Below are 25,406 nucleotides of genomic sequence, written 5' to 3'. Positions count from 1 at the left end.
ACTGAGAATGCACTGGGAATGCACTGGGAATTCACTGGGGATGCACTGGGAATTCACTGGGGATGCACTGGGGATGCACTGGGGATGCACTGGGGATGCACTGGGGATGCACTGGAGATGCACTGGGGATGCACTGGGGATGCACTGGGGATGCACTGGGGATGCACTGGGGATGCAGCAGGTCTGGGGCACCAAAACCTCCTCAGGGGACCCAGGGATGGGGTGAAACATGATGCATTCCACAGCTGCCTGTGCCACAGGGGCTCCAGCAGGGCAGGGCACTCCAGGCACCTCCTTCTGCACCTGAAAATGGCAATTTTCTTATCTGGGGGGCCACATTTCCTCGGACTTTGCAGCACTCCCAGCACCAGCCATGCCCTCAGATCAGCAGCCCTCGTTCTGTGCTCCCAGCTGATGAGTCAGTGGCTTCATTAAAACACAGCTCATTTGAAGGGACACTTCCTGACGGGCTCAAACCTCGTCTGTGTCCAGAGCCCGCATTTCCCAGGGCTGCATTTAACATCATGCAATTAACAGCCAGCCCCTGCCAGGCCCTGGGTGCTTCCTCTGGCAGCACCAAGGAGCTGCCACACCCCAGCGCAGGGCACGGGCCGAGAATCATCCCACAGGGAGAATCATCCCCCAAAAACCAATTCTGACCAACGTTCCCTGAGCCTGTTCTGCTGAGCAAGGCAAAGGCTCCCTCCACGCTCCAAGTGTGCACAGGGGGCTGGGATGCTGCTTGTTTTGGCAGAAGAGATGAGAAAACTGCAGAGCATTTGAGTTCAGAAGGCTCATTATGACTAATCTGCCTTCCTGAGCTGCAGGTCTTTTATTCCAGAGGCAGATATAGGCCTGCCCTGGGAGGGAACATCTGCAAGGGATGCTAATGTAGATATTTGTGAGAAAGGTGGCACAAGCTGCAGCAAGATGAGTCTGCAGCAATGCTGGGAGGGAGCACAGGGTGGGAGAGGAGCTCTGGCAGCTCCCAGCGGGGTCTGCATGAGCCCCCAGCCCTGCACCAGCCTGGCTCTGCTGCTGCCGGTCAGAGGGCAGCAAAAGAATGAATTATCTCATTGTCACGGGTTGATATTCCACTGGAATTTCCCTTTTTCTGTGGCATGGTGCAGTGCAGGAGGCACCTGATCTCCTTCCATGCCCATGCTGCTCTGAGTCTTCTGTTACGGGAGCAGAAAAAGAACCCATGGCAGGGAAATACAGAACATTCAGGATATTTACCAATATTTGCCCCAGGAACAGCACTCCACAAACCAGAAAAGCCCTGAAAAGAAAAGATTTTGCTCCTTATGAGAAGGTTGCACTCGTGGGTTTGAAGTTTCATTTTGGTTTGGCTTTGGTTTGCTTTTATTTGTCAGTTTTTCTCGTTATTGAGCTTTATGTTCTCCCGTGATTCATCTGACTCTAGGGCATTTATTGAAATCCTTGATACAAAATGCAAGGGAAATGAATCTCACTTTAAACTTCCTAAGGACATCTCCATCACCTGATTAAAGTCTCCTGCAGTTTTTTCCAGCTCTTCCCATCCCAGACTCAGAGACAAGGTGCATTTCTGGCAAAGGCAGATGTGATTTGTAGCGCATCTCCCATCAGAGCAGCCATTATTTTAATCCATCGTTTTCCAGGGGAAAGAATAAATACTTCTTTTCTTTAGTGGGACTGAGAAAGCCCCACACAGAGATGAGTTTTACAAGCAGTTAAACGCTGTAAATCAACAGGCTGAGGCAGATGGCAAAGAGTCAGTGAGACTCAGAGCTCGTCCATTAAACACCTCACCCAGTTCTCAGTTATTAAATTGCTCTTCTCCTGACTCAGATTGGAGCTGATTTCCTTATGGATGGCTGGATGGAAAATATTCTTCTGATCCAACTGGAAGTCCAAGGAGTCAAGGAGAGGACAGGCTCTTCTTGGCTTCAAAGAAAGCATAAACATCTCAAAGAAGTCTGGTCCATCCATTAAATAAATATCTTTATTTTGAAGCAAGCAAAGCATTTTGCTGTCCTGCTTTCAGAAGAAATAATTATTCTATGCTGAGCTCATTTGGCTCTCTTGGCATTGCAAAACTCACATAAATCGGATAAAAAGGAATTTATTGCAGTAACACTTGGAAAGTTCAGGAGTATTCAATCTGACTTTAGCACTGAAGATGACTCAGAAAGTCAAGAGTGTGCACACAGCAATTCAGGAATGCAACATCCCAGGAGATTTAGGGTTCCACCATCCAGAGAGGTTGAAAGCAGCATTTGAGATCCACTCGTTAGGATAAAAGCCCCTCAGAAACTGAATTTCTTTAAAGCCTCACCGCAGAGATGGGTTTCACTCTGTTCTCTCCTTGTCTATGGCTGTTTGGTAATACAAAAAATACATTCAGAAAAGGTTTTGAGCCATTACTGGAGAAATAAAGAGGAGCTTTCTTAGGAAGCACCCGTCAGATGAGGGACTGCTAATGCTCTGAAGTGAGCTGGAGTTAGGGATATTAAACTATAAGAAGATACGAAAATATTGCAACTGCAGCCACGCTTTCAGCAAATGGTTTCTCTTGGTATTTGAATTGCAAAGAGATCTCTCCAGCAGCACAGGGAGTGTTTGAACAAGGAGCACAGCTGAGAATTGCAGCCAGGGTTTTTAGCAGCTGCCCAGGATGTGCTGGGAACGGGGGCAGTAGCACCCCCAGCCCCTTCTCACACAGAAACCCCTCTCTCCGTGCTGGGGGGCACTGCGAGCTTCCCCTGCTGTGCCAACAGCTGGGCACACGTGGGGACGGCACTGAGCTTGGGACAGAGGGGCTGCCAGTGCTAAACTTGGGGCTCAGAGGATGCCAGGCTGACCTTGGGGCTCAGAGGGTGCCAGGCTGACCTTGGGGCTCAGAGGGTGCCAGTGCTGAGCTTGGGGCTCAGAGGGTGCCAGTGTTGACCTTGGGGCTCAGAGGGTGCCAGGCTGACCTTGGGGCTCAGAGGGTGCCAGTGTTGACCTTGGGGCTCAGAGGGTGCCAGTGCTGACCCTGGGGCATCCCCGGCCGAACATCCCCAGCCGAGCATCCTTGAGTGAAAATCCCTGACTGAACATCTCTGACTGAACATTCCTGACTGAGTATCCTCAACGAGTATCCCTGGTAAAGCATCCCTGACCAAACACCCCTGGCAGAACATTCCTGACCGAGTATCCCTGACAGAACATCCCTGACCTGAACATTCCTGATAGAGCATCTTCAGCCGAGTATCCCTGACCGAACATCCCTGACTGAGCATCCCTGACCGAGCATCCCTGACCGAGCATCCCTGACCGAGCATCCCTGACTGAGCATCCCTGACCGAGTATCCCTGACTGAGCATCCCTGACCGAGCATCCCTGACCGAGCATCCCTGACTGAGCATCCCTGACCGAGCATCCCTGACTGAGCATCCCTGACCGAACATCCCCGGCGCTCACCCGGGAGCGTCTGCGCGGGGCAGGGCAGCCCGCAGGGAAGGGCTGCTCCCCCCCGAGGGGTTCCTGGGGGTGGGAACCCATCTCGCCCCTCTCTCCGGGGCTGCGCTGGGGGCGGCTGAGCCCCGCCAGCCCCCCGGGCTCCGGCCCCGCGCTCCGCCCGGCGCTGTCCCGGTGCTGCCCCGCATCCCCGGGGCTGGAGCCGCCCATCCCCGCCGGGGTGAGTCCGTGGGATTCGGGGGAGGAAACTTCGCCCCCTCCCCTCCCCTTCCCTCCCCTCCCCTCCCCGCAGCAGCGGCAGCGGCGGGCGAGCGGAGCGGGGAGCGCTGCGGGAATCCGCGGCCGGAGCAGGGAGCTGGAGCGGGAACAGGTTGTTGGGATCTGTCGGCGGGAGGAAGGCGCGGCTCTGCCCAGCCGCCAGCCGAGCCTGGGCTCTGGAAATGGAGACGGAGCTGCCGCCTCGCCGGCCGGCCGTGTGCTGAAGGGGATGGACAGCGAATTGCTGCCGGGGAGCCTGGCCCCGGCTCGCCGCTTCCCGGGCAGCTGAGCCGCTTGCCCAGCTCCCGAAGTTCCAGCGCTGCCCGAACCGCGGCGAGCTCCACCTGCACCTCCCAGCCGGCCGGGGCCAGGCGGGTGATTGCCTCGCTTTTTGCTCCTCTGCTTGTGCGTGAATGCTGAGCACCAAGAGGTCTGCCTGAGAGCGCTTGGGAAAAGCCACGGTGGAGAGTTGTGGCGTTTTTGGATTTATTTGGCACGAAGCACTCGCACCTCTGCTCGAGGGATTCATATGGCTTGAAGGTAAGAGATTCGTGTTGTGCTTTCCTTCCAGAAATAGAAGTGTTGTGAATATCCCGGTGGGGGAACACAGACAGCAGTGGCTGCTGATATCACACTGCCTAGAGATGTAAATAAAGACAGGAGAAAAAGGAAAATATTTGTCATTACACCAAAAGGATCCATTAAGCTGTTCCCTTCCGCAAGAGAAGAGGTGAGAGCGGGTTTTCAAACTGAAATTCAGGCTGCCTCATTTCTCCATCTAAACTGCTCACTGCAAAACAACAAACAATTGTTATTGTGTGCTAAAGAGGCATTTGGAGTTGCTAAGAAGCTCTGCTCCTTTTTGGAAGTTTGATGTTTAACGTTGCTCTCACATAGACACAATGGAGAGAGAGTGACAGGGAGAAGTGGAGGAGGAGGATGTGTGGAGAGGATATAATGTGGGTACATTCCAGTTCCCCAAGGAGCAAGATTGTTCAATCAAATTATTTGAGGGAAAACACTCTTTTTTCCTCTTACCACTCTCATTTTTTTACATCTGGTAAGGCAAATCTGGCATCCTTTCAGAGTTACTGCTCAGCACCGGTCCTGATGTAGAACAATCTTCCCCAGTGGAGAACAGGGGATCTGTCACCCTTTCCTGAAAAACCCCTGGAAGGAAACCTCTCAGAAATTCCTCTCTGGATGCTGCAAGCAGATTTTGGGTGAGGTTGACAGTCACCTTTGTCTCGACTTTATTTCTTTTTTTCCATCCCCCCCAGTTCTAAGTTCTATCCAGCTCTTTGAAGCCGGTGTAAAGTGTGGCTTTAGGGGGGAAACCAAACACCAGGATGGTGCTGGGTCCTGCCCAGCCCTGGGATATTTTTGGTCCAAGCTGTTGTCTGGAGGTTGTTTCTACACCAGATCACACATCCCCACTCGGTAATTCTCAAGTCTCTCTCCCATCCCGACTTTCCCACATGCCAGGCGTGGAACTGCAGAGTTCCCAGCATGTGTGTGGAGCATGAATCACTGCTTCTCGAGTGGAGCTCCAAGGCGAAAAGAAAAACAGCCTGGGTTGTTTTATAAATAACCAGGGTTATAACAGAGCTGGTCAGACAGGTTACACATGCAAAACTGCGTGGGCTGGCTTTCCTACGTGTTCAGGGTTTAATGGGATTATTGTTCTTTACACCATGGTATTAAAAACTCAAACCCCTGGTTTTTATCTCTTTTGAAGTAATTGCTTGTAGTAATCTAGAAAAAACTCTTGGCAATATTTCTGACTCCATCAAATAAAGGCTGCTGTAGTTTTTGCTATCCCCCCTGCCTTAACTTCTTTTCCATGCTGCGGAAATTCTGTTACGTTCAAGCCTTCCTTCCTTACTTCTGAACAGAGTTTTGTAAAAGAGTTTTCTACTGATTTATGAACCCCTGTCTAAAATCTGCCGTGCTTTCCACATTTCCACCTAACTTCCATGGGCACACACGCACTCTGTGTGGAAAAGAGCTTCACTGTCACACTGGAAAAGAGAATGTGCATGCTTCAGGCTTCAGAGAGAAGCTTGTGACCCTGCAAAAGCAGGGGACCAGTCAGTGTGGGAATATTGAACAGCTGGGACATTCTGCTCCCGTGTCACTGTCACCCTGCAGGAAAGGCTTGGCCAGGGTTTGGATGGGATCAGTGACCACACAGTGTCCCCTGTGCCCATCCTGATGCTTCTCCCGTGCCCCAAATCCCCCTGAGCTGAGGGGGATCCCCCCTGAACCTGCCTGGCCATGGGGATGGACTGCTTTGTCCCCACAGAGGTGTCAGCAGAGGCACAGCGTGACCCCTGTGTGCCCCCGTGCCAGTAGCAGGACACGGAGTGCCCGGAGTGCCCAGAGTGTGCTCATCCCTGCCCAAGAGCCACACACCTGCCTGGCAGGGCACGCAGCTCTGCCTTCATGGCACGGCATGGAATTGTCCCCTCTGCCTCTGGAACTGTCCCCTCTGCCTCTGGAATTGTCCCCTTGGCTGCTCCGGTCTGCAGCAGGGGCTGCAGGGCTCCCAGCAGGGACAAACCTGCTGGGAAATGCAGCTGGAGCAGCAGGAAAACCTCACTGTGCAGCTCAGGGAGCAGGAAAACCTCATTCTGCAGCTCAGGGAGCAGGAAAACCTCATTCTGCAGCTTGAAGCAGCAGGAAAACCTCTCTCTGCAGCTTGGAGCAGCTCAGGGCAGGCAGGACCCGTGGCAGAGCTGTTCCCCCTCTGTGGCACGGGCCTGGCACAAAAAGGGCCGTGCCCTGGGTGTTCTGCTCCTCAAACCCATCCCTTGCTGTAAAACAGCAAATCTCCACCCTCCCATCCCCTGGGTGCTTCAGCTTTGGAGCTGCAAGGCAAGCTGGTGTGGAACACGGAATATCCTGAGCTGGGAGCGACCCATGGGGATCATTCTGTAACAACCACCAGCCACCAATTCTCTAAAACAGCAGCCAAAAAACACCCTTTGAAAAGCATTTCTCTTCAAGGTTCTGTAGCTCTCCAGTTATCAACAGGCTGGATTTGGCTCACGTTCCTCGCAATCCTTTCAGGATAACTCGTTTTCAATTTCACCCTCTGTGCACAAATTCCTTGTGAACACGGAGGAAATCTGGGACTCAGTTTTGGATTTCCCACATGCCCAGAGCTGAAATTCCAGTGCCAGGAGGTGCAGGACAGTGAACACATCCACATTGAGCTGGAAAGGCTCCTGGCACAGGGTGTCTGGGTGCAGAATGTTCTCAAATGCTGTGGGCACTGGGGAATTGCAATTCCATGGGAAGGAGTCCACAGATTGTTAATAAATGCACAGAATCCAGGCTGGCACAGCAAACAGTTGGGTGATGGGGGAGTGTTTGCAGAAACATCACAAACATTTCTCCATTCTCACATCCTGCCCAGGCAAAGGCAGAATTGGATAAGAAGATCCCAGACTGGTGGAGCTTCGGCCTTCCAGGGTTAATTTTTATAAGCTACAAGAGAAAATACAGCGGGCTGAAGGTTAAAATGGACTAAGGCTCAGAATATAGGTTTGGAAAGCTTTGTCTGGATCAAACTTTGCTGTCTTTTACAAATAAAAACTTTCAGCAGCTCCTGAGGAGCAGGGGCACTGAGCAGTGAGTGCCAGGGTGCTGCCAGCGAGATCCTTTGGGGAAGGGGGAGGCAATTGTTTAAGTCCTGTCAGATGCATCATCCCCTGTGCTGTTACAAAACCAACCTAAATTCAATCTGAAGTGATTGCTAATAACTATTAACTCCTCTCCCAATTGTTCCACTTCAATCATGTTTTCTCTCGCTGTCCTTCACCTGGGTATTTTTAGCATTGTAATTTTTTTCTTTTTTCTTTTTTTTTTTCTTTTTTTTTTTTTGGAGATGTGACTATGTGTTCAGTTGCTGCTTCTCTGTACATCCCTCCCAATTATCCTGGTGGGTATTTTTCTCTCAACCCCCCAGAATGGGTTTATTTCTGGTTTACTCTTCCCTGTTGGTTTCCATGTGGTTATGTGGGAGGCTGCACTTTCTTTATCAAAGCAGAGAGCCATGATTAGTCCATTCAGAAAATGTAAATGCAGCTTTATGTGTTCTGGAGCGCTGGCGAGAGGGAGAGACTGCAAGGAGCAATAAAAGCTGAGAAAACCGAGCACAGCCCCGAGCCCTGCAGGGCCGAGCCCAGGGATGGGCACACTTCACATTTCAGAGGGGGATAAATAAAAAACCCACCGAGCTGCTGGGGAAAGGTAATCACGGAGTAACCTGAACGGGAGGAACCCTCTGCAGCCTCTGCCGGGCATTTGTAGCTCCTTTCATTTATCCCAAATTGCGGTTTCAGCCTTGAGGTGTGCCAGGGTCTGCCAGCCCTCTCCAGGTGACAAATCCACACGCAAACACAAATATTGCATCCTGCTCCCTGCCCCGGTTACAGCCTGCCAGCGCTGGGATGGATCAGCAAAATCAACACCACTGAGCTTCAGGAGAGAAGTGAACCCTTCCCCAGCAGCTCAGGTTCCTCAATCAGCTCCCCTGAACGCTGCAGCTGACACACTCCAGCAGAGAACTTCCAGCTATTACCTAAAATAAGGCACTTTGCAAATTACTTCTCGAAACTCCCTCCTATTTTTGATGTCTCAGGCAATCTGGAGCTTCAGCAAATTAAGATTCTCTGCAACAAGCACTCTCTGACCCCCAGCCCCTTTGTATCTGCTTATTTCAAGCTTTTGCAGATTTGTATGACAGCTGAGAAAAATGTGATTATCTCTGGGATTACTGGAGTCTGGAATTAGATGTCCAACATTTGATCTGTTTCCTCTGAACACTTTTTAATTCAAACCTGGTCTCCATCATTGGAACCCAACTCAGAGAGGGGCCAGGGCACCTCCGGCCTCCTGCTCTCCTTGAGACGTCCCCACACAGATCTGGGAGGTGAATTTTAGTCACCCGGGTTTGAAAAGCCACAATTATAAAGAACTTGCTAATTTAAAAACCCTTAAAAATAGAAACACCCCCCCACATCCACATACATATTGTTGAACAGGAAGAATCACTCATGTCCCAGCACATGAATCATTCATCATCCCCATGAGGTTATGGATGCTCTAAAAATGTGTTTGTGAGTACTAAAATGGTGATTATAATAAATACTACAGGAATACTTCAGCCCACCATGTCCAGGCATGTGTAAAGCTCCTTATTTGCACTTTGGTGGCAAAACTGTAACAATTAGAGGGTTTTCTTTATTTCACTAACAAGGGAATCAAAAAGTCACCATCAGAATTTCCATGTGAGTGGAGTCCCACACGTTGGTTCAGTTTTATTTGAAAAGCAGGTTGTGATCCATGCCTGGGGCCTGTGCTGTAAACCAGGATGTTATTAAAGGCTGACAGTTATTTTTATAAAGCATTACCATTATTATTGTTGTTGTTATTATTATTTGGAAACGGCACAGAAGGTACCAGTGAGATTCAGGCTGCTGCTTATCTCTCCTCTCTAGAAAACCAGGCTGAAAGAGGAGCCTTTTCCTCAAATTGAGCAATTGGATGTAAAGCAGGATTAAGGATTTAGGGTAGCACCGAGGGAACAGGGCAGGGGGATCCCTGGATTTATTTCCACACTGAAGACAAGGACTGAGAGTGAATCCCAGCCCATTTGGTCACATGCAGCTCCCACCCACATGGATTTCCATCCCTGAATAACTCCAGGGCTCCCTCCCTGCCTGCTGCCATGCCAGCCTGGATCATTGGGAGTGGGTCAATTGTTCCAACTGCTGGGCAGGGACAGAGCAGGGCCCTGGAGCTGGGCAGAACCACAGCAGGGACGGGCTCAGGGCTGTGCTCCAGGCACACAAAACCTTGCCCAGGCCTGAGGTTTTACAGCAGGACCCTATTGTAAATGCAGGAGAGCCCAACGGGAAGAAATGCTGATGTCTGACTCAATTCAGAAGGTTGAATGATTTCTTTATTATAACTATGCTAAAATACATTAATATACTATATAAAAGGAGAATATTAAAACTAAATACTACTTTCTCTGACTCTAACTCTCCCATAATTTGTGACCCTCTCTGAGAGCCCAGCCCCAGGCAGGTTGGGTTGGCCACCAGGCTCAAACAATCCTCACCAGAATCCAACCAAGCATCAACCCAGGTAAACAATTCTCCACACACATTCCACATGGAAAAAACAAGGAGCAGAAATAGAAATTGTTTTCTCTTCCATTTCTCTCTGTGCACCTCTATGAAAAATCCTGAGAGGGAGAGAAATGTGCTTGCCACACCCCTGCTCTGCTCAGGGCTCTCCCCCAGCACAGGTTTGGTGATTTCCCTGTTCAGGACCTCAGGGTGCTGGCAGGGTCAATGTCCCAGCCAAGGGACATCCTGGCACTGCCACTTCACCACGTCCTGGTCCCCAGCCATCCTCTCTGCAGCCCAAGCTGCATTTCCTGCGAGATGCTTCACCAATGAAAGGAGAAATCCACGTGCAGGAGCCCATTCTGTGGGGGGATGTTTGTCTACATGCGATGTCTGGTGCTCTGCACTTGCCTTTGTCATCCTTTCCAAGGGTTATTTTTATTTATCTCAAGATTTATTATTTTTTTCTCTCTCTCAGCGTGAAGGAAGAATCAATTAGGAAATCACAACCCTAACAGAAAATGACAAGGAGGGATAATAATAATAATAATAATAATAATAATAATAATAATAATAATAATAATAATAATGATTATGATGATGATGATGTCAAGTTTCTTTGGGTCTACACTTTGCAATTTAATTTTTACCATTGAATTTCTGATGCAGGCGGCCTCAGAATTACAACCACCAAAATTCAGCTTAAGAGGTATTGTTTGTAGAGAGAATAAACACGTTAGAAAAAAATAATGAAAAAGAAAATAACAGGCAGAGCAATTACTAAAGAGGGAGTTCAATAACTTGCACATGTCCATCAGCTTTCAGCGTTCCCATGAAAATATTCTATTTAATGTGTTAGGTGGGACAACACAGTGACCACCAAGAGTGGGGCTGGTTCCTGGCGCCACAGAAAAAATAAAGTCACAGAGCAGCAAGCCCTGATGACAGAACAAATCACATCAGGGATTTCTTGTGGATTTTTCCCTGGAGAGAGCCACAGGCTCAAGCAGTGGTGCCTGAGCACGTAAAACAGAATATTTCTTGTGGGATGAGCAAGCCCAGTGCCTGCAGGAGCTTTTCTTGGGCTGCTGTGCCTGTTCCACCTTCAGCAAGTTGGGCACTTGTGTTCAGATATGATTTTAGTCTCTGCACCCTGCGATTTTTATTGCTGATGAATTAAACAGTCCCGGGTTTAGTCCTGCCCGAACTTCCACAATAACCCAGCACTTTAATTAAAAACATTACAGCTCCTTGTAATGCTTCATCTGAAAGAAAATCTGCTCCCTGCCAAGCAGGGGGAAAATATTCATGATTTTCTGGAGCCCTGCTAATGACTTTGTGGATGAAAGGGAAATGGAAATCATGTGGAATTCGCTGTCCCGGTCACTGGATTTAGGAATTGGGCTCATAATGGATGGAGTGTGCATTTCCCAGCAAGCTGGAAATTTTGCTGACCGTGTAAAAGTCAAATGAAATTTAGGAGAGCAGCAGCTGAGCATGTGCAGTGATCCCAGGGCTGGGGCAGAGCGACAGAAATTCCTCAAATCAGCCAAATAAAAAATGCAGCACTGAAGGTTCACATTTTTTTCCCTGGCTGGGGATTTGTCAGTGATGCTACCAACAAGTTTTGTGGAATATGGGAAGAAAATATTTGTCTTTCCAAGGTGTTTTTTTGGGCAGGATCAGCCCAAAACCATGAAGTGAGCAAGTTCCAGAGGTTGGAGACACCTGGAAAGTTCAACCTGCTCTTGGGCTCTGCTCCCACCTGAAGGAGCTCACCTGAATTTCAGTGAGGCCTCAATGGGAGTTCCGTTTGGTGGCTTCTGCTGGTGAAAACAAGAGAAAACCTTAAAACAATTTTGTGACGGGCAAAAGGCAAAATACCCACAATTTCACCTGGAAATAGCCACAAAAAATAGCCATGATTTCACCTTGAAAGTAGCCATGATTTCACCGGAAAATAGCCATGATTTCACCTTGAAATAACCACATTTTCACCTGGGAACAGCCACATTTTCACCTGGAAATAGCCACGATTTCACATGGAAAACAGGTGGTACAACACCTGATGGAAGCAAAATCCTTCCACTACCAGAATTCACTAAAGATGAGAGAATTTAAAATGTTGTGTGGGACCCCTCTGCTCTTGACAAACAAGGGAAAAATATTCCCCCAAAACACAGAAACACCCACGGGGTGAGCAGCTGAGCATCTTTCTTCAGGAAACTCAACACCGTGCCTGGGAGCAAAGATTTCCCCAGGGATGTGAGCTTTGGTGGCAAAACAAGGAACAAAAAATAAGAGAATTTGTGGCTCAGTGGGTGGGGCAAGCTGAGCAGAGAGGGGACACGATGGTAAATCCCGGGGAGGAATGAAATATTGCAGAGGAATGAAATATTGCTTGGAATGAAATATTGCAGATATCCAAGGTGTTATAAATGAGAATTTATTCAGCCAGATTAAAAATAATGAAAAAAATAATTTTATTAGCGGTCAAATTCTATCTAGCCAACCACGGAAAAAGACAGAGCCAAGCCTGGGAATCGACCTTGGGTGTGCAACAAGGAGTCAGCCTCAGAGAGGTTTTCCCTATGCCCACACACCTCCATCCTGGCACAAGTGGTTTTTATAGGGAAAATTCCACCTGAGGCCAAGATTTCAGCAATCAGTCTTTTCTTCTATTCAGAGTCCATAGGTTAATAATATTTTCTTTTTTGGTGATGAGGAGGAATAATTCAGTGTCTGGAGTAGGTGAATCCCTGATGAGATTTACGGGAAGGTTGGATTCACATGGATCTGTCTGAGGATTTCCATGAGATCCATCTTGGGACGTTTATGGGATGATCAGCACCCGATGATCAACACCTGGAGTCCCCATGGTCAACACCTGAAATCCCGATGGTCAACACCTGGAGTCCCAATGATCAACACCTGGAATCCCGATGATCAACACCTGGATTTCCGATGGTCAACATCTGGAGTCTCCATGGTCAACACCTGGAGTCCAGCCATAGCCCATCTCCTGGCCAAGTCACATCCTTTTACTTGTGACTCAGTTTCCAATACACACCCAGTCTCGTCTGCAAAGGGGGGAGGAACTAATACAAATGGGTATAATCTAACAAGTATCCAATATTACATATTTCATCCAAAGAATGGTGTGAATTATATTTACTACACATAACACAAGGCAATGAGGCGTTCTGTGCTCTGCAAGCCTCCGAGGAAGGTCAGGGCAGGGAGGTCAGGCCAACACTTGTCCTGGAGAGCCCCAGGGCAGAGCAGGAGCTGCAGGACTCCCCAGGAGAGCAGATGCTGACTGCCAGAGCTGCTGGTCCAGCGCAATTCCTGCATGGCTCAGTGCCCAGGCAGGGCAGCAGCTGGGGAAGGACGGATCCAGAAGGAGAGGTGGCTTCTCCTCCTCTCCTTCTGCCTGTAAAAATGACAGAGGTGGGTGCTGGAAGTCAGGGTTTGAGTAGCCAAGCTGCTTTAGCAGGGATTAAATGGTTTGGGATCATTAGGATTTGACATTTGAGCAGAACTGGATGGAGGAACACTCAGAGAATTGTCACCTTCCCTCTGAGGTGGGAGCTGGCCCTGTTCCTTGGCCACCAGGGACAGGACAAGGATTCATTGTGGGTTTTGGGGGTTTTAAATGCAGGGAAGTGGCACTTGGAGCAAGGGGGAGTCACGGGGAAGCTGTGCGGATTGACACATCCTCATCAAAGCTGCTCCAAGGGGATCAAATCTTAGTCATGGATGGTTTGGGGCAAACTCCCACGAATCTGAGGAAAAGGGGGAAAAAGGACCTCTCCTGGAACTTGCTGCATTTGGCAAACATTTTTGCAAACAAGCACAGGGGGAGGAGTGGCAATGGAAAGAGCAGATGTTCAACGAGTGCTTGGTGACATAAGTGCACGGCGAATATTTGATGGCTTCAATCTGAATTATTATTATTTACTTTTAATAAAGTGTGGCTCAAGGACTCAAGTGCTACAGTAACCCTGTGCCAGGTGCTGCATAAACAGGGGAAGCCTGGGCTGGAGGGGAAGCAAAAAGGGTTTATTCAGCCAAGGAATTAACACAACCTATTTCTGCAATTAAATTGTTTTACACTTCAAATGCCAAGTACCAAAATGTGAACATTAGACAGACAAAAACAAACAATAATAATAAAAAACCCACTTAAACATTTGCCACGTTTTATCCAGCACTGAAAAGTAAGTATTTTGTTCCAATTTCAGCCACTTTTGTACATAACTAAGGGGGGTGGGAAGTGAAGAGATTCAACCTTTCCAATTCCTCAAAAATAATACAATTGGCTGTGTGACTGATTAAGAGTTATTTGCAGACATTGGTGGATGATCTCAAACACAGCACAGATTCAAAGGAATAAAATCACCAGCATTCATGAAGCTGGGAATTTATTAGATTAGTCAGAGGCACAGATCTCGTTGGAGAGATTTGGCATTAGGATACAGATAAAGGAATTATGAGGAGAAAAAAAAAGAGCTTTTGTAGAGAACAGGATGTCGGGTCTATAGTATTGCAATGTTTAATAAGAACCAATATCTTCCAGGCTGAAGAGCTGCCCCTGACAGAGACCATCCCTATGTGAGAGCACAGGGAAGGAATAAATCCTTCCCTTTAACCCTGGATATCGAGATGTGCCCACTATTTCTGGTTGTGTATCCAAAGCTGAAAGCCCAGAGTCAGAAATGATTTTTCAAAAGCCTTTTCTGCCCGTCCTCTCCACCCAGCTGAGAAGGGCTCAAGTGGGCTGTGTCTGGAGCAGCTCCAGCTTGGAAAATTCATCTGTCAATATTGCAGAGATCAAAGCTTGCCCTGCACCCACAGATTCTTAAAAACAGGAGGAACCCCAGGCTCTGCTCAGCAGCCTGCCAGGTTGGGTTTCACCAAACCTCTCCTGAATTCCATCTGGGCAGGGGCAGTGCTGGGTTTTTCTGGGAGGAGATTGATGCTGGAGGGAACTATTTATACCCCAAACTGGTCCTGAAAGGATTATTCATGACAAAAACCCCAAACCTATCCACACAACCTCTCCATGCTGAAGTTCCTGGGTTTGACCGTTTAACATGTTGGAGTGAGAAAATCCTAAAATTGGAGGATTTCTGATTATACTATATGTGGTTGCAAGTCTTGAATGAAGACAAGGCCTTAATCTTTAATTGTAAAGATTCCTTTGAAAGTGGAACCGGCTTTTTCTCAGCAGAAGTACAGGCTAAAGGAAGTTACAGGAACATTCCTCCCCCTCTAGGGAAGATATCCCTGAATTCTTCCCTTCCATCAGGTCTTGCTAAGAAACCTGGCAGGATGAGGGCCCTGAAAGCAGCAGGCAGTGAATTCCCAGAGGAATTCAGCCTTAGGAGGGGCAGAGGAGCCAGCCCGATGTGTGCCCTGGATTTCAACTGGCAGGGCAGGAGCACAGTCCTGGGGAAGCTTCTGCTCCGTCACAGGGATGAAGGACAAATGCTCTGGGGAAAAACTTCCTCCCTTTCCTTCCTGTGGCACAAATTCAAACTCAGGCAAAAATTCCCTAGGGAAAGCGGGATGAACTGAAGGAGCAACACCACAAATGGAGAAGCAGGGTTAAAACCAGGCTCAGCCTTGGAATTCTGGAGTCACCAGGCGCTGGGGTTGTCCTGGACCCTCTCCCAGAGGCAGGGAACCCTCCCTGTGTTCCAGAGGAGGAGCTGAGGGTCTCTGCTGCCTGGGAGGGGTGAATCACAGCCTGGAATGGGTGCAGGGAGCTCTGAGCAATGCGACTGTCAGGCAGGGAAGTGCTGGGAGCAGAAAATACCGCGGCATCAGCAAGAACAGCTGGCGTGGGTGGCTCAGGGGCCGCGGTGGCAGCGGGGTGCTGTCACCCACAGAGCCCTGCTCAGAGCCCTGCTGAACAGGAGGCAAAACTGGGATCAGGTGCTCGGGGGGGGACGTGTGAACACTTTCCAGCAAGAGCATCCAATCAGGTAATCTGCAAAAGCAGGAGTGTTTCTAAATCAGAAGTGAGCAATAGCTGCAATTAATGCACCCTTGATATCTTGGATAGCACAGGATCAGGGGAAGGGGGAGGCAGGAGAAAGGCAGAGCAGGAAGATTTCCAAGAGGCTTTGGAAGGAGCTGATGGCAGAACTGTTGGCTTGATAGATATGAAGGCTGAGATTAGAACTCAGCCCCCTGAAAGCCCAGCCTGGGTGGGATTTTTGTCTCTAATTCTGCACCTGTGGGCGCAGAGGTGGCCAAACTTCTTGCTCATGAAACGTGGTGGCTCCTGGAGACCAGAGAGAGTCCAGGGAGTGTGGAGAGCAGAGCTGTGCCTCCTCCAAGGCTCAGGTGTAATTGCTGCCACCCCTCAGTCACGGCTGTCACCTCCCCACGACTGAGTGCCGGGGCAGTCGCGTTTATTTAAAGCCACCTGGGTGACTTCTGTGCCAGCTGCTCCTGCAGGAGCCCAGGGCAGGCGTGGGATTTCCAGCAGCACCAGCAGCGCTCTCCGGTCAGGGCAGAGCTGACAAGATTTCCCTCATTTCTCACCTTTCCTCCTCCTCCTCAGTGCCTGCAGACCCTGTCCCCTGAGCAGAAAGGGACAGGAAAAGGTTCTCAGCACTGCCAGCTGTCCCACACCTTCCCTGCTCTCCAGGGAACCACGACCAGCAATCCACAGCAATTCTGGGCTTGCATGCAAAACAAAAAATAGTGAAACAACTCCCGGAGGTGCTTTTGTTTGCCCCCTATAAAACCCCTGAACAGGGAAACAAAGCAGCTCCTCAAACACATTTTCCCCTTTCCCTTTTCTTCCACCTTCTCTCTACCCCAAAGAAATGATGTTATTTCCTCTGATGTTATTTACTTTGAATATCTTTGTGGCATTCTCAGCGGAGCCCAGCAAACATCTTGAGGACAGGGAGAATGTCAGTTTGACATGGCCCACTGATTCCAAAATTCCAGAAGAAAGCCACAATATAATAAAAATTAATATAATATAATATAATATAATATAATATAATATAACATAATAGAAATAACAAAACATAATATAACATAATATAAATTTACACAATTATTATATATTTATATATTTATATATTCATATATTTATATATTTATATATTTATATATTTATATATTTTATATATTTTATATATTTTATATATTTTATATATTTTATATATTTTATATATTTTATATACTTTATATATTTTATATATTATTTTATATATTTTATATTTTACCTATAAACCCTTACATATTTTATGCGGCTTTTTTGGTAAGGTATTAATTAAATGTCACACCCTCCAGCTGCTGCAGAGCTGCTCCCAGCGAGGTTTTGTGGAGCAGGGAGGGCGATGAGCAGCAGGGAGGAGCAGCAGGATGCTGCTGCACTGCTGCCATCAAACCCGAGGCTGCAACCTTGCAGCCCCGTCCTGCCCTTGACCCTGCAGAAATCCACGCCTGGATCAGCTCAGCCAGCCTGGAAATCCGTGGGCTGGGAATTAAAGTGGCTTTGCTGCCCTTAATTCTCAGGGGAATTTGTTCTTTTCTGGGCTTTTCTCCCTCAAACACGGCTCTGCTTTTCCTCTGTAGAGGAACTTGAACTTTCCCAGAGCCAGGTGCTCTTTGTGCCTTTTCCCTGTGGATTTTGATCCTTTCCCTCTCCCTTTTCCCCAGGAAAATGCAGTTTTTGGGCACGGACAGGGAAAAGCCATCCCTTTTACATCCACCTCTTTAAGTGCCTCTTCTTCCTTTCTTCTTTCCTCTTTCTGAGGAACTGTCAGCGCTAAAAATCAGAATTGCTCCTCCAAGCAGGACTGAGAGACTCACAGAACACCTTCATGGCCACAGGAATGCTTCCAAACGCTGCCCGCTCTGGGGCTGGGGAAATAAGGTCGATTTTAGGGTGAAAACCCAAACTTTCCACAGCTGGGAATTTACAGAGCTGTCCATGTAATTGCAGCTTGTACCACGAGGATGTGTGCTGGGTACAGCCTTTAATTGTGTGATCACAGAGTTTTCATTTCTAGGTTTTGGTGTTTAAGTTTCCCAATTTTATACAAAATATTTGAAACATTTCCTCTGTTTCATTTTCCCCAAATGAAAACTTTTTTTAAAATGCAAACGCCAAATCTTTTCCTTTGTACAACATTCAAACATTAACTTTTAACTTTCCCCATGACGCATATAAAGACAAAAATTATTACTGTGAAAACAGTTCTATTTAAAGAAAAAAAAAATTATTGAGGAAGACAGAGAAGGAAATGAAAGGAAATTTTGATTACTTTATCCAGGGATTTTTACACGCTCCCTAAGCACCATTGAGTAAATTCCTGATGAATGGACACAAGAGATGAGCTATAAATGACTCCTCCAACTCCAGCAGGGAGCTGGAACAGCCTGGAAAAGGCTGGAATTGCTGAGCCCATCTCCCTGTCTCTGGCCTTTCCTTTTTAAAGCCAATTTTCTTCCTGCAGGCAGTGCTCAGAAAAATCCAGCACAGGCCCATCTCAGGCCCATCTCAAACCCTTTTACACCTCTTCTCCATGTCCCTGCTTTTTTTAACGTTTTTTTTTTTGTCCCACCCTGCATTTTCTGCATGGTTCTGCCTCCTCGATATAGTTTTTCATTATGAAAGGGCAACAGGAGAGGAGAAAAAACTGTTGCTGTATTTAGCATTGATTTTTCCCCTTCACTCTGAGTCACAGAAGCTAACATTTAATTAATTTCTGACACTTTGACAGCTCCTAAGAAGACATTTGTAGAGCTATCAAGTGCTGCTGATAGCACTGTCAGACAGACACTTTTTGAATTATCAGCTATTAAGGACCCATATGCAACAAATTTCCAAGGATTATTATCCAAATTGTTCTCTGAATGAGAAAAGCACACAAAAGCTCAGTGAAACATAAAGAAACCATTGTTCCCAGGTGAATTTGATATTTGCAAATGTTTTGCTATTTTGATCACTTTACGTGGTTTAATAAATCAAAGTCACTTTGTCTTTTATTAAGGAAATTAAGTGGCCTTGGTTTGGGGTGTCTGAGAGCGGGGCCAGATTTCCCAGTGTGGTCTTTGTGGAGATGCAGCTTGGGAAACATGGAATATTGGATGCTGGGAAGGGCTGAGCAGGGAATGAGGCCACGGAAACTATTTAGCTATTATTTAGGTTTTAGGAATTATTATTTTAGGAATTATTTTAGGAATGATTTAGGTGGGAAAAGCCCAGCCAAGCCAGAACCACCAACACCACTGAACCACAGCCCCAGGAGCCACATCCACAGGGATGGTGACTCCACCACTGCCCTGTTCAGTGCCTCACTACTCTTTCCATGGGATTTTTTTCCCATAATATCCAACACAAACCTCCCCTGGCATGAACTGGGGGCTCTGTGGAAGGCTCAGGAGCTCCCAGGCAGGTGTTGGCATTTCCAGCTCTGCCTCTCTGGGTTCTGGAGAGGTCAGAAATCATTTATAAACTGAGGGATTCTCAAATGCGAGCCCAGATCGCTTCTGCTGGGTGGAAATCCCTTCTCTGCGTGGGACTGGGGTGTGCAGTGGGGACATCCATCGTCACAGCCCTGCCCTGGCAGCTCTGCTGTCACCCCCCTGAGCAGGAGCTTCCCCACCTTTCCCAGGGGCCAAGCGTCCTGCAGGTCTCACTGCACACATGGAATTCACATTTCACCTCCTGGCACCAGAGAGAGACCCCGAAACAGCAACACCAGAGCTCCCCTCCACACTCCACATCCCCCTTGAGCTTTGTTCACCCCCCGCAGCACAGAGGAGCTTTTTGTTGTCTGAACTTCAAGTTAATGACACACAAACCTCTGTCCCAGCAGCTGAATTCCTTTGGGGTATTGTGAGAGCACAGAGAGACAGAGAAAGTCCAGGAGCCACTCGCTCAGTGGGTAAAACTCAGTGGGCAAAACAAGCACCAGAGCTCCCACAGGTTTGAGGGAACTCCACAGGAATCCCATGATTTTTTATGTTTTACCTCTGGAGGAGTGCACAGCTCGTGGCCATTGGCCAGGGAATGGTGGGGGGAGCTGCTGTGGTGATAAGATTTTCCAAGGAAAAGCAGGAAACCATGTTCCCAGGAGCTGCTGAGGGCTGTGGGGTGGCAGCAGTGCTGTCCCCACCATGTCCCCATTCACTGCCACCTCACTGGGGCAATGGCAATGCAGCCCAGCCCAGCCCTGACTGCAAAAGCTGCTGCTGTCCAGTTCCATCATTGTCACTATCCAGGTCTTGGGGTTTAAAATGTATTTATTTCACTGCTGGAGGAAAAAAAAATATATAAGGAAAAGACAAAAAAAAAAAAAAAAAAAAAAAAGGAATACAGCCCAAAACCCCATGAAGCACATGGAAAATAAACAAAGTGGGTCATGGCACTTGTGCCCTGAACTGTGCACACCTGACAGGGAGCAGGGAATGGCAGGGAATGACAAAACAACAAAACATCCCAGCTGGGAATGACAAAACACCCCAGCAGGGAAGGACAAAACACCCCAGCAGGGAAGGACAAAACACCCCAGCACTCTTCCTGACCCAGCTGTACCACAGAATAACTGGCACAGAGACCTGGGGGGAGCTGGCAGCTCCTGGAATCCCTGCCTGGGTCAGGAGTTCTGCCTCCACTTCCAGCCAAACATTTCACCAGGGCAGGGCGAGCAGGCTCCAGGGAACGCCAGGCAGCAGAACCCTGATTTTTAAAAAAATGCATATTTATATGTCTCTACACAGACATTTGCTATATTTATTATGTTATATTGATTAGAAGTGCTGTATTAACATTTTAATAGCATGGTAAATGTAGTTTGTAGTTAAAATGAAGTTTTAGTAGTTAAAATAGAAACTATGTATGTGTTTTTTTTTTTTAAAGAATGAGATACTCGCTTTGAGGTAACAGTCACAGAACACCTAAATCTTCCAGAGAAGAGGAATTTTTTGTTTTCTTCTCAGAAGAAGCTAATTTCTTCAGGCCTTGCTCAGACTGGAAGATGTTGTGGGGATTAAAAGAAGCAGCTGACATATACCAGACAGAGTTTCTTATTTTAAACAGAATGTATGCATAACCATGAAGTATATATGAATATGCAACAGTGTTTGGTTTTTAAGGGTGATTCCTTTGTTCACAAAACATGCTTTTTGTCAGCTTAGTGTCCAAAAACACCCAGACATACGTAATTCTTTGCTTTTTATTGTCTTGCAATTGTCCTAACTCTAAATTTTTATTACTCTAATTGTATTACTATTTTTATAACCATGTTATTATTATGAAACCTTTAAAAATTTTAAAAAACAAGCCATGGGCGTTTTTCACGTTTTCCATTTCCATTTTCCACACTGGCCTCTCCAACCTCTCCGTGGCAGGGTTTTATTATTATTAAACATTTAATAACTGTTTTATTAAACATTTAAAAAATTTTAAAAAGAAGGGATTGTTGTTTTTCACATTTCCCATTTCCATTTTCCACGCTGGCCTCTCCAACCCCTCCGTGGCAGGGTTTTATTATTATTATTAAACGTTTAATAACTGTTTTATTATTATTAAACATTTTTTAAAAAATTAAAAAACAAGCGATGGGCATTTTTCACATTTTCCATTTCCATTTTCCACGCTGGCCTTTCCAACCCCTCTATGGCAGGGTTTTATTATTATTAAACTTTTAAAAAATTTTAAAAACCAAGCGATGGGCATTTTTCACATTTTCCATTTCCATTTGCCACGCTGGCCTCTCCAACTCCTCTGTGGCAGGGTTTTATTATTATTAAACATTTAAAAAAAATTCAAAACCAAGCAATGGGCGCTTTTCACGTTTTCCATTTCCATTTGCCACGCTGGCCTCTCCAACCCCTCTGTGGCAGGGTTTTATTATTATTAAACATTTAATAACTGTTTTATTATTATTAAACATTTAAAAAAAAATGTAAAAACCAAGCGATGGGCGTTTTTCACATTTTCCCTTTCCATTTTCCACGCTGGCCTCTCCCACCCGTCCGTGGCAGGGCGGAGCTGGCAGCTGGCACGCGGAGCCCCATGGATCCCCTCAACCTCTCGTGGTACGACGGGGACAGGAACTGGAGCAGGGCCCTGAACGCCTCGGAGGCGGCGCAGAGGCCGCACTACAACTACTACGCCGTGCTGCTCGCCCTCCTCATCTTCATCATCGTCTTCGGCAACGTGCTGGTGTGCATGGCCGTGTCCCGGGAGAGAGCCCTGCAGACCACCACCAACTACCTGATCGTCAGCCTGGCCGTGGCTGACCTGCTGGTGGCCACGCTCTGCATGCCCTGGGTGGTCTACATGGAGGTAAGGGCTGGAGGGACGGTGGGTATCAGAATCTGAGGTATTGATGATTCTGAGATTGTAGAAAGTCTCTGTCTGTCACCCCCTGCCAAAGCAGAAGCCATCATTGGTCTGTGCTGGTTTCCAGGTTGTTTATTCTGTTTATCTCTCACATGTTCTGCTGCCCTGCCCAGCTCTGTCCTGCAGGGCAGCGTGTGGGGCTCTGCCCTCAGTGGGATGTGACAAACATTCAATACCAGAAACTCCCTGGGCTGCATTTACAAGAACGTGCCAATATCTGTCACCTGCGTTGGACAGTGTGTCCCCAGCCTGAACCAACAGAAAAATGCCAACACCACAGTGAGACATGGAGGGCATGAAGAAGGAGAAAAAGGACAAGGCACACCCAATTTCCTCCAGCTTGTCCCCTTTGGACCCCTCATCTAGAATCCTAAAATTTTACTTTTGCACCCGTGCCACACTTAATTATTACTGATATCAAACACTCAGAGCTTGTAATTCACCCTGTAAGATGGAAAACTCTTTTCCATGGCCAGAGATCACAGCCAGTGTCTCTGGGGGCTCTGTCCAGGGGGGTTCCTGAGCCCTGCCAGGGTCCCAGGGCAGCCAGAGGGAAGCTCTGCATTCCCACAGATGGGGAGGGTCCAGCAACCTGGAAATCATCCTCCTGAATTCCCCCCCAAATGTTCTTCATGCTCTAAATACAGAGTTTTTTCCTTCCCTGAAGTGCAGATTTTTTCGTTCCTGAAATTGCAATTTTTTCCATTCCTGAAATTGCATTGTTCCTGAAATTGTAGCTTTTTCATTCCCAAAATGTCCATTTTTTTTCCAGGTGGTGGATAGGAGAGCAGGTAGCTAGAAACCCCACGGCTGCTCAGAGGACTAAATGATAGCCCAATTGCAGCAGAAATTTGGGGCTGAGAGGGGACAAAAATTGGGAAAAGACCCCAATTTTGTGTTCAGAACTCCACCGTGGGTATCACACTGAAACCACATGAAATTTGTGGAGGTGGAGTGGACCCACAAGGATCATTGAATCCAGAAAAAAAAAAAAAATAGCAACCAAGGCCTTGTTTCTCAAGGGCTGCAGGAAGGCAATTGTGGAAGCAGGATGGGATCTACAGATTTTATGCCACAATATAGAGGGAAAAAAAAATCCCTTTTCACACCTCAGCCTTCAGCACAAAACCATCCTGAGTTTCCAATTTCCAGGCGCTCACTCAGGAAGGGAATGAGAGCACAGGGAGGAGAGCAGGGGCAGAGCCAGCATCAATGAGCACATTAAGTCCTGCTGCAAAGCAAAACAAACCCACTGAGGTGGCACGGGCTGTGAGAGAGCACAATGCTAATTAGCACCCGAGTTAATGAGTGTTTTCATGGCACTGGAGCCTCTGCTGAAGCTCCTTAAGGTGGCCACAGGCTCTGGGAATTCATCTCCTGTTCTGGTCTTTTCCACCCATCGGAAGCAGAGGCTGATGCTGGGAGAAGCTCCTGCTCCCTCAGGTCCAGCCACAGGAATCTCTCAGACCCTTTTTAATTTTAAAGCAGAAGAATAAACCACAAATAAAACTAAATTCTCTCCCTCTCCTGGGCTCACGTGCAGGGGCTGGTCAGGAGGCACAGCTGCCTTCACCTACCAGCTGGGGCAATTCTCTCCAGGTTTTGTGTCACAAGCTTGGCCTAAAGCTCACAATCAAAATGAAGTTCTTGAAGAAACCCCAGCCTTGGTGCAAACAGATCTTTTACCCCCAAGTTTTGGAGGTTTCTCCAACACAAATGAAAACACCAAGAGAAAGAACTGCTGCAGCTTCCCCCAAACCATCCCCTCAGGAAATTGGTTTTACAGAGGTTTGGATCTGGCTGGAAACCTTTGCCTTTGGGCAAATTCTCCTCAAAGTTCCTGATGTAACTGTCTCTTAAGTGCTTTTTTAATCACTGAGTATTCATCTGTCACTCAGGCTTCAATGCAGTCATTCTTCCTTCTTTATGCTGCCTATGGTTATGTATATCAGAGCAGAAATAACTGAAGAATAGATATCTTATTCATTCTATTTTCAAATGCAGTAGGGCTCTATTTTTGTTAGAGGGAAATATACTTTTTTTTCATCACATGTCAAACACAGCAGTCCGAATAATTGCTATTAAACTTAATTGGCAAAGTTCAGCTTCAACAGCAAGAGAAGTGAAGAGAAAAAAGGCTACTGGTGCCTGGAAGTGTTATCATTAGTTCTTTGTCTTTAGCACATCGTGTGGAGTGTTAAAGGCTTTTCACTCTGAATTAAACTCATTTTGTTCACCAAAAAAAAAAAAAAAATCCGATGAAGGTGAGGAATGCCTAGCCTGATTTTTAAACTAAGAAATGAAAGAAAGCTCTTGCTTGTCTGCTGCTGACCTTTGCTGGGTGTAATTGGAAAAATTGTCTGGGAAAAAGCTGTAAGTAAAATCAGAGGCGCTTGGGAATTAAAATGAATGTATTTCCCTTCTCATCCTGCCTTGAAATACTTCAGGGAGCTGTTTGAGCTCCTTTATCTCCCCTTGTGAGTTGGAGGAGCCTTGTTCTCCCCGGTGGCACTGGAATGTGAGCCCAGGGTTGTGCTGGGGCTGCCCAAAGCCGCAGAGAGCAGCAGGGTGGAACCAAGGGAGAATGGCTGGGAAGGGGCAGAGCTCTGCCCCAGCCACCCACCAGCCTCTCCATCCTGGAGCCAAACTCTCCTTGTGTGCCCTGCCAGCAGCCCAGCCCCTGGGATACCTCACCAGCCCCTGGGATACCTCACCAGCCCCTGGTATTGCTCACCAGCCCCAGGGATTGCTCACCAGCCCCAGGGATTGCTCACCAGCCTCAAGGATTGCTCACCAGCCCCAGGGATTCCTCAGCAGCCCCAAGGATTGCTCACTAGCCCCAGGGATTCCTCACCAGCCCCAAGGATTGCTCACCAGCCCCAGGGATTCCTCACCAGCCCCAAGGATTGCTCACCAGCCCCTGGGATACCTCACCAGCCCCAGGGATTGCTCACAGCCCCAGGGATTCCTCAGCAGCCCCAAGGATTGCTCACTAGCCCCAGGGATTCCTCACCAGCCCCAAGGATTGCTCACCAGCCCCAGGGATTCCTCACCAGCCCCAAGGATTGCTCACCAGCCCCTGGGATACCTCACCAGCCCCAGGGATTGCTCACAGCCCCAAGGATTGCTCACCAGCCCCTGGGATTGCTCACCAGCCTCAAGGATTGCTCACCAGC

At 47.7% G+C, this 25,406-nt stretch overlaps 1 protein-coding gene across 4 annotated transcripts in view; it reads left to right on the top strand.

Annotated features, from left to right (window-relative positions):
* Positions 1-3,942: 3,942 nt before the first annotated feature.
* Positions 3,943-25,406, top strand: part of DRD2 (dopamine receptor D2) — a 30,335-nt gene continuing 8,871 nt past the window's right edge. For all 4 annotated transcript variants that reach the window (XM_031506828.2, XM_077788034.1, XM_031506827.2 and 1 more), the window contains exons 1-2: positions 3,943-4,242; positions 21,870-22,173. In XM_031506828.2, the coding sequence (XP_031362688.1) occupies positions 21,901-22,173 (273 nt within the window). In that variant the 5' untranslated portion in view covers positions 3,943-4,242; positions 21,870-21,900. The remainder of the gene's footprint in view (positions 4,243-21,869; positions 22,174-25,406) is intronic.

Source organism: Lonchura striata, chromosome 23 (assembly GCF_046129695.1).
Source record: "Lonchura striata isolate bLonStr1 chromosome 23, bLonStr1.mat, whole genome shotgun sequence".
Classification (NCBI taxonomy): Eukaryota; Metazoa; Chordata; class Aves; order Passeriformes; family Estrildidae; genus Lonchura; species Lonchura striata.
This window is presented reverse-complemented; position numbering and strand designations above follow the sequence as displayed.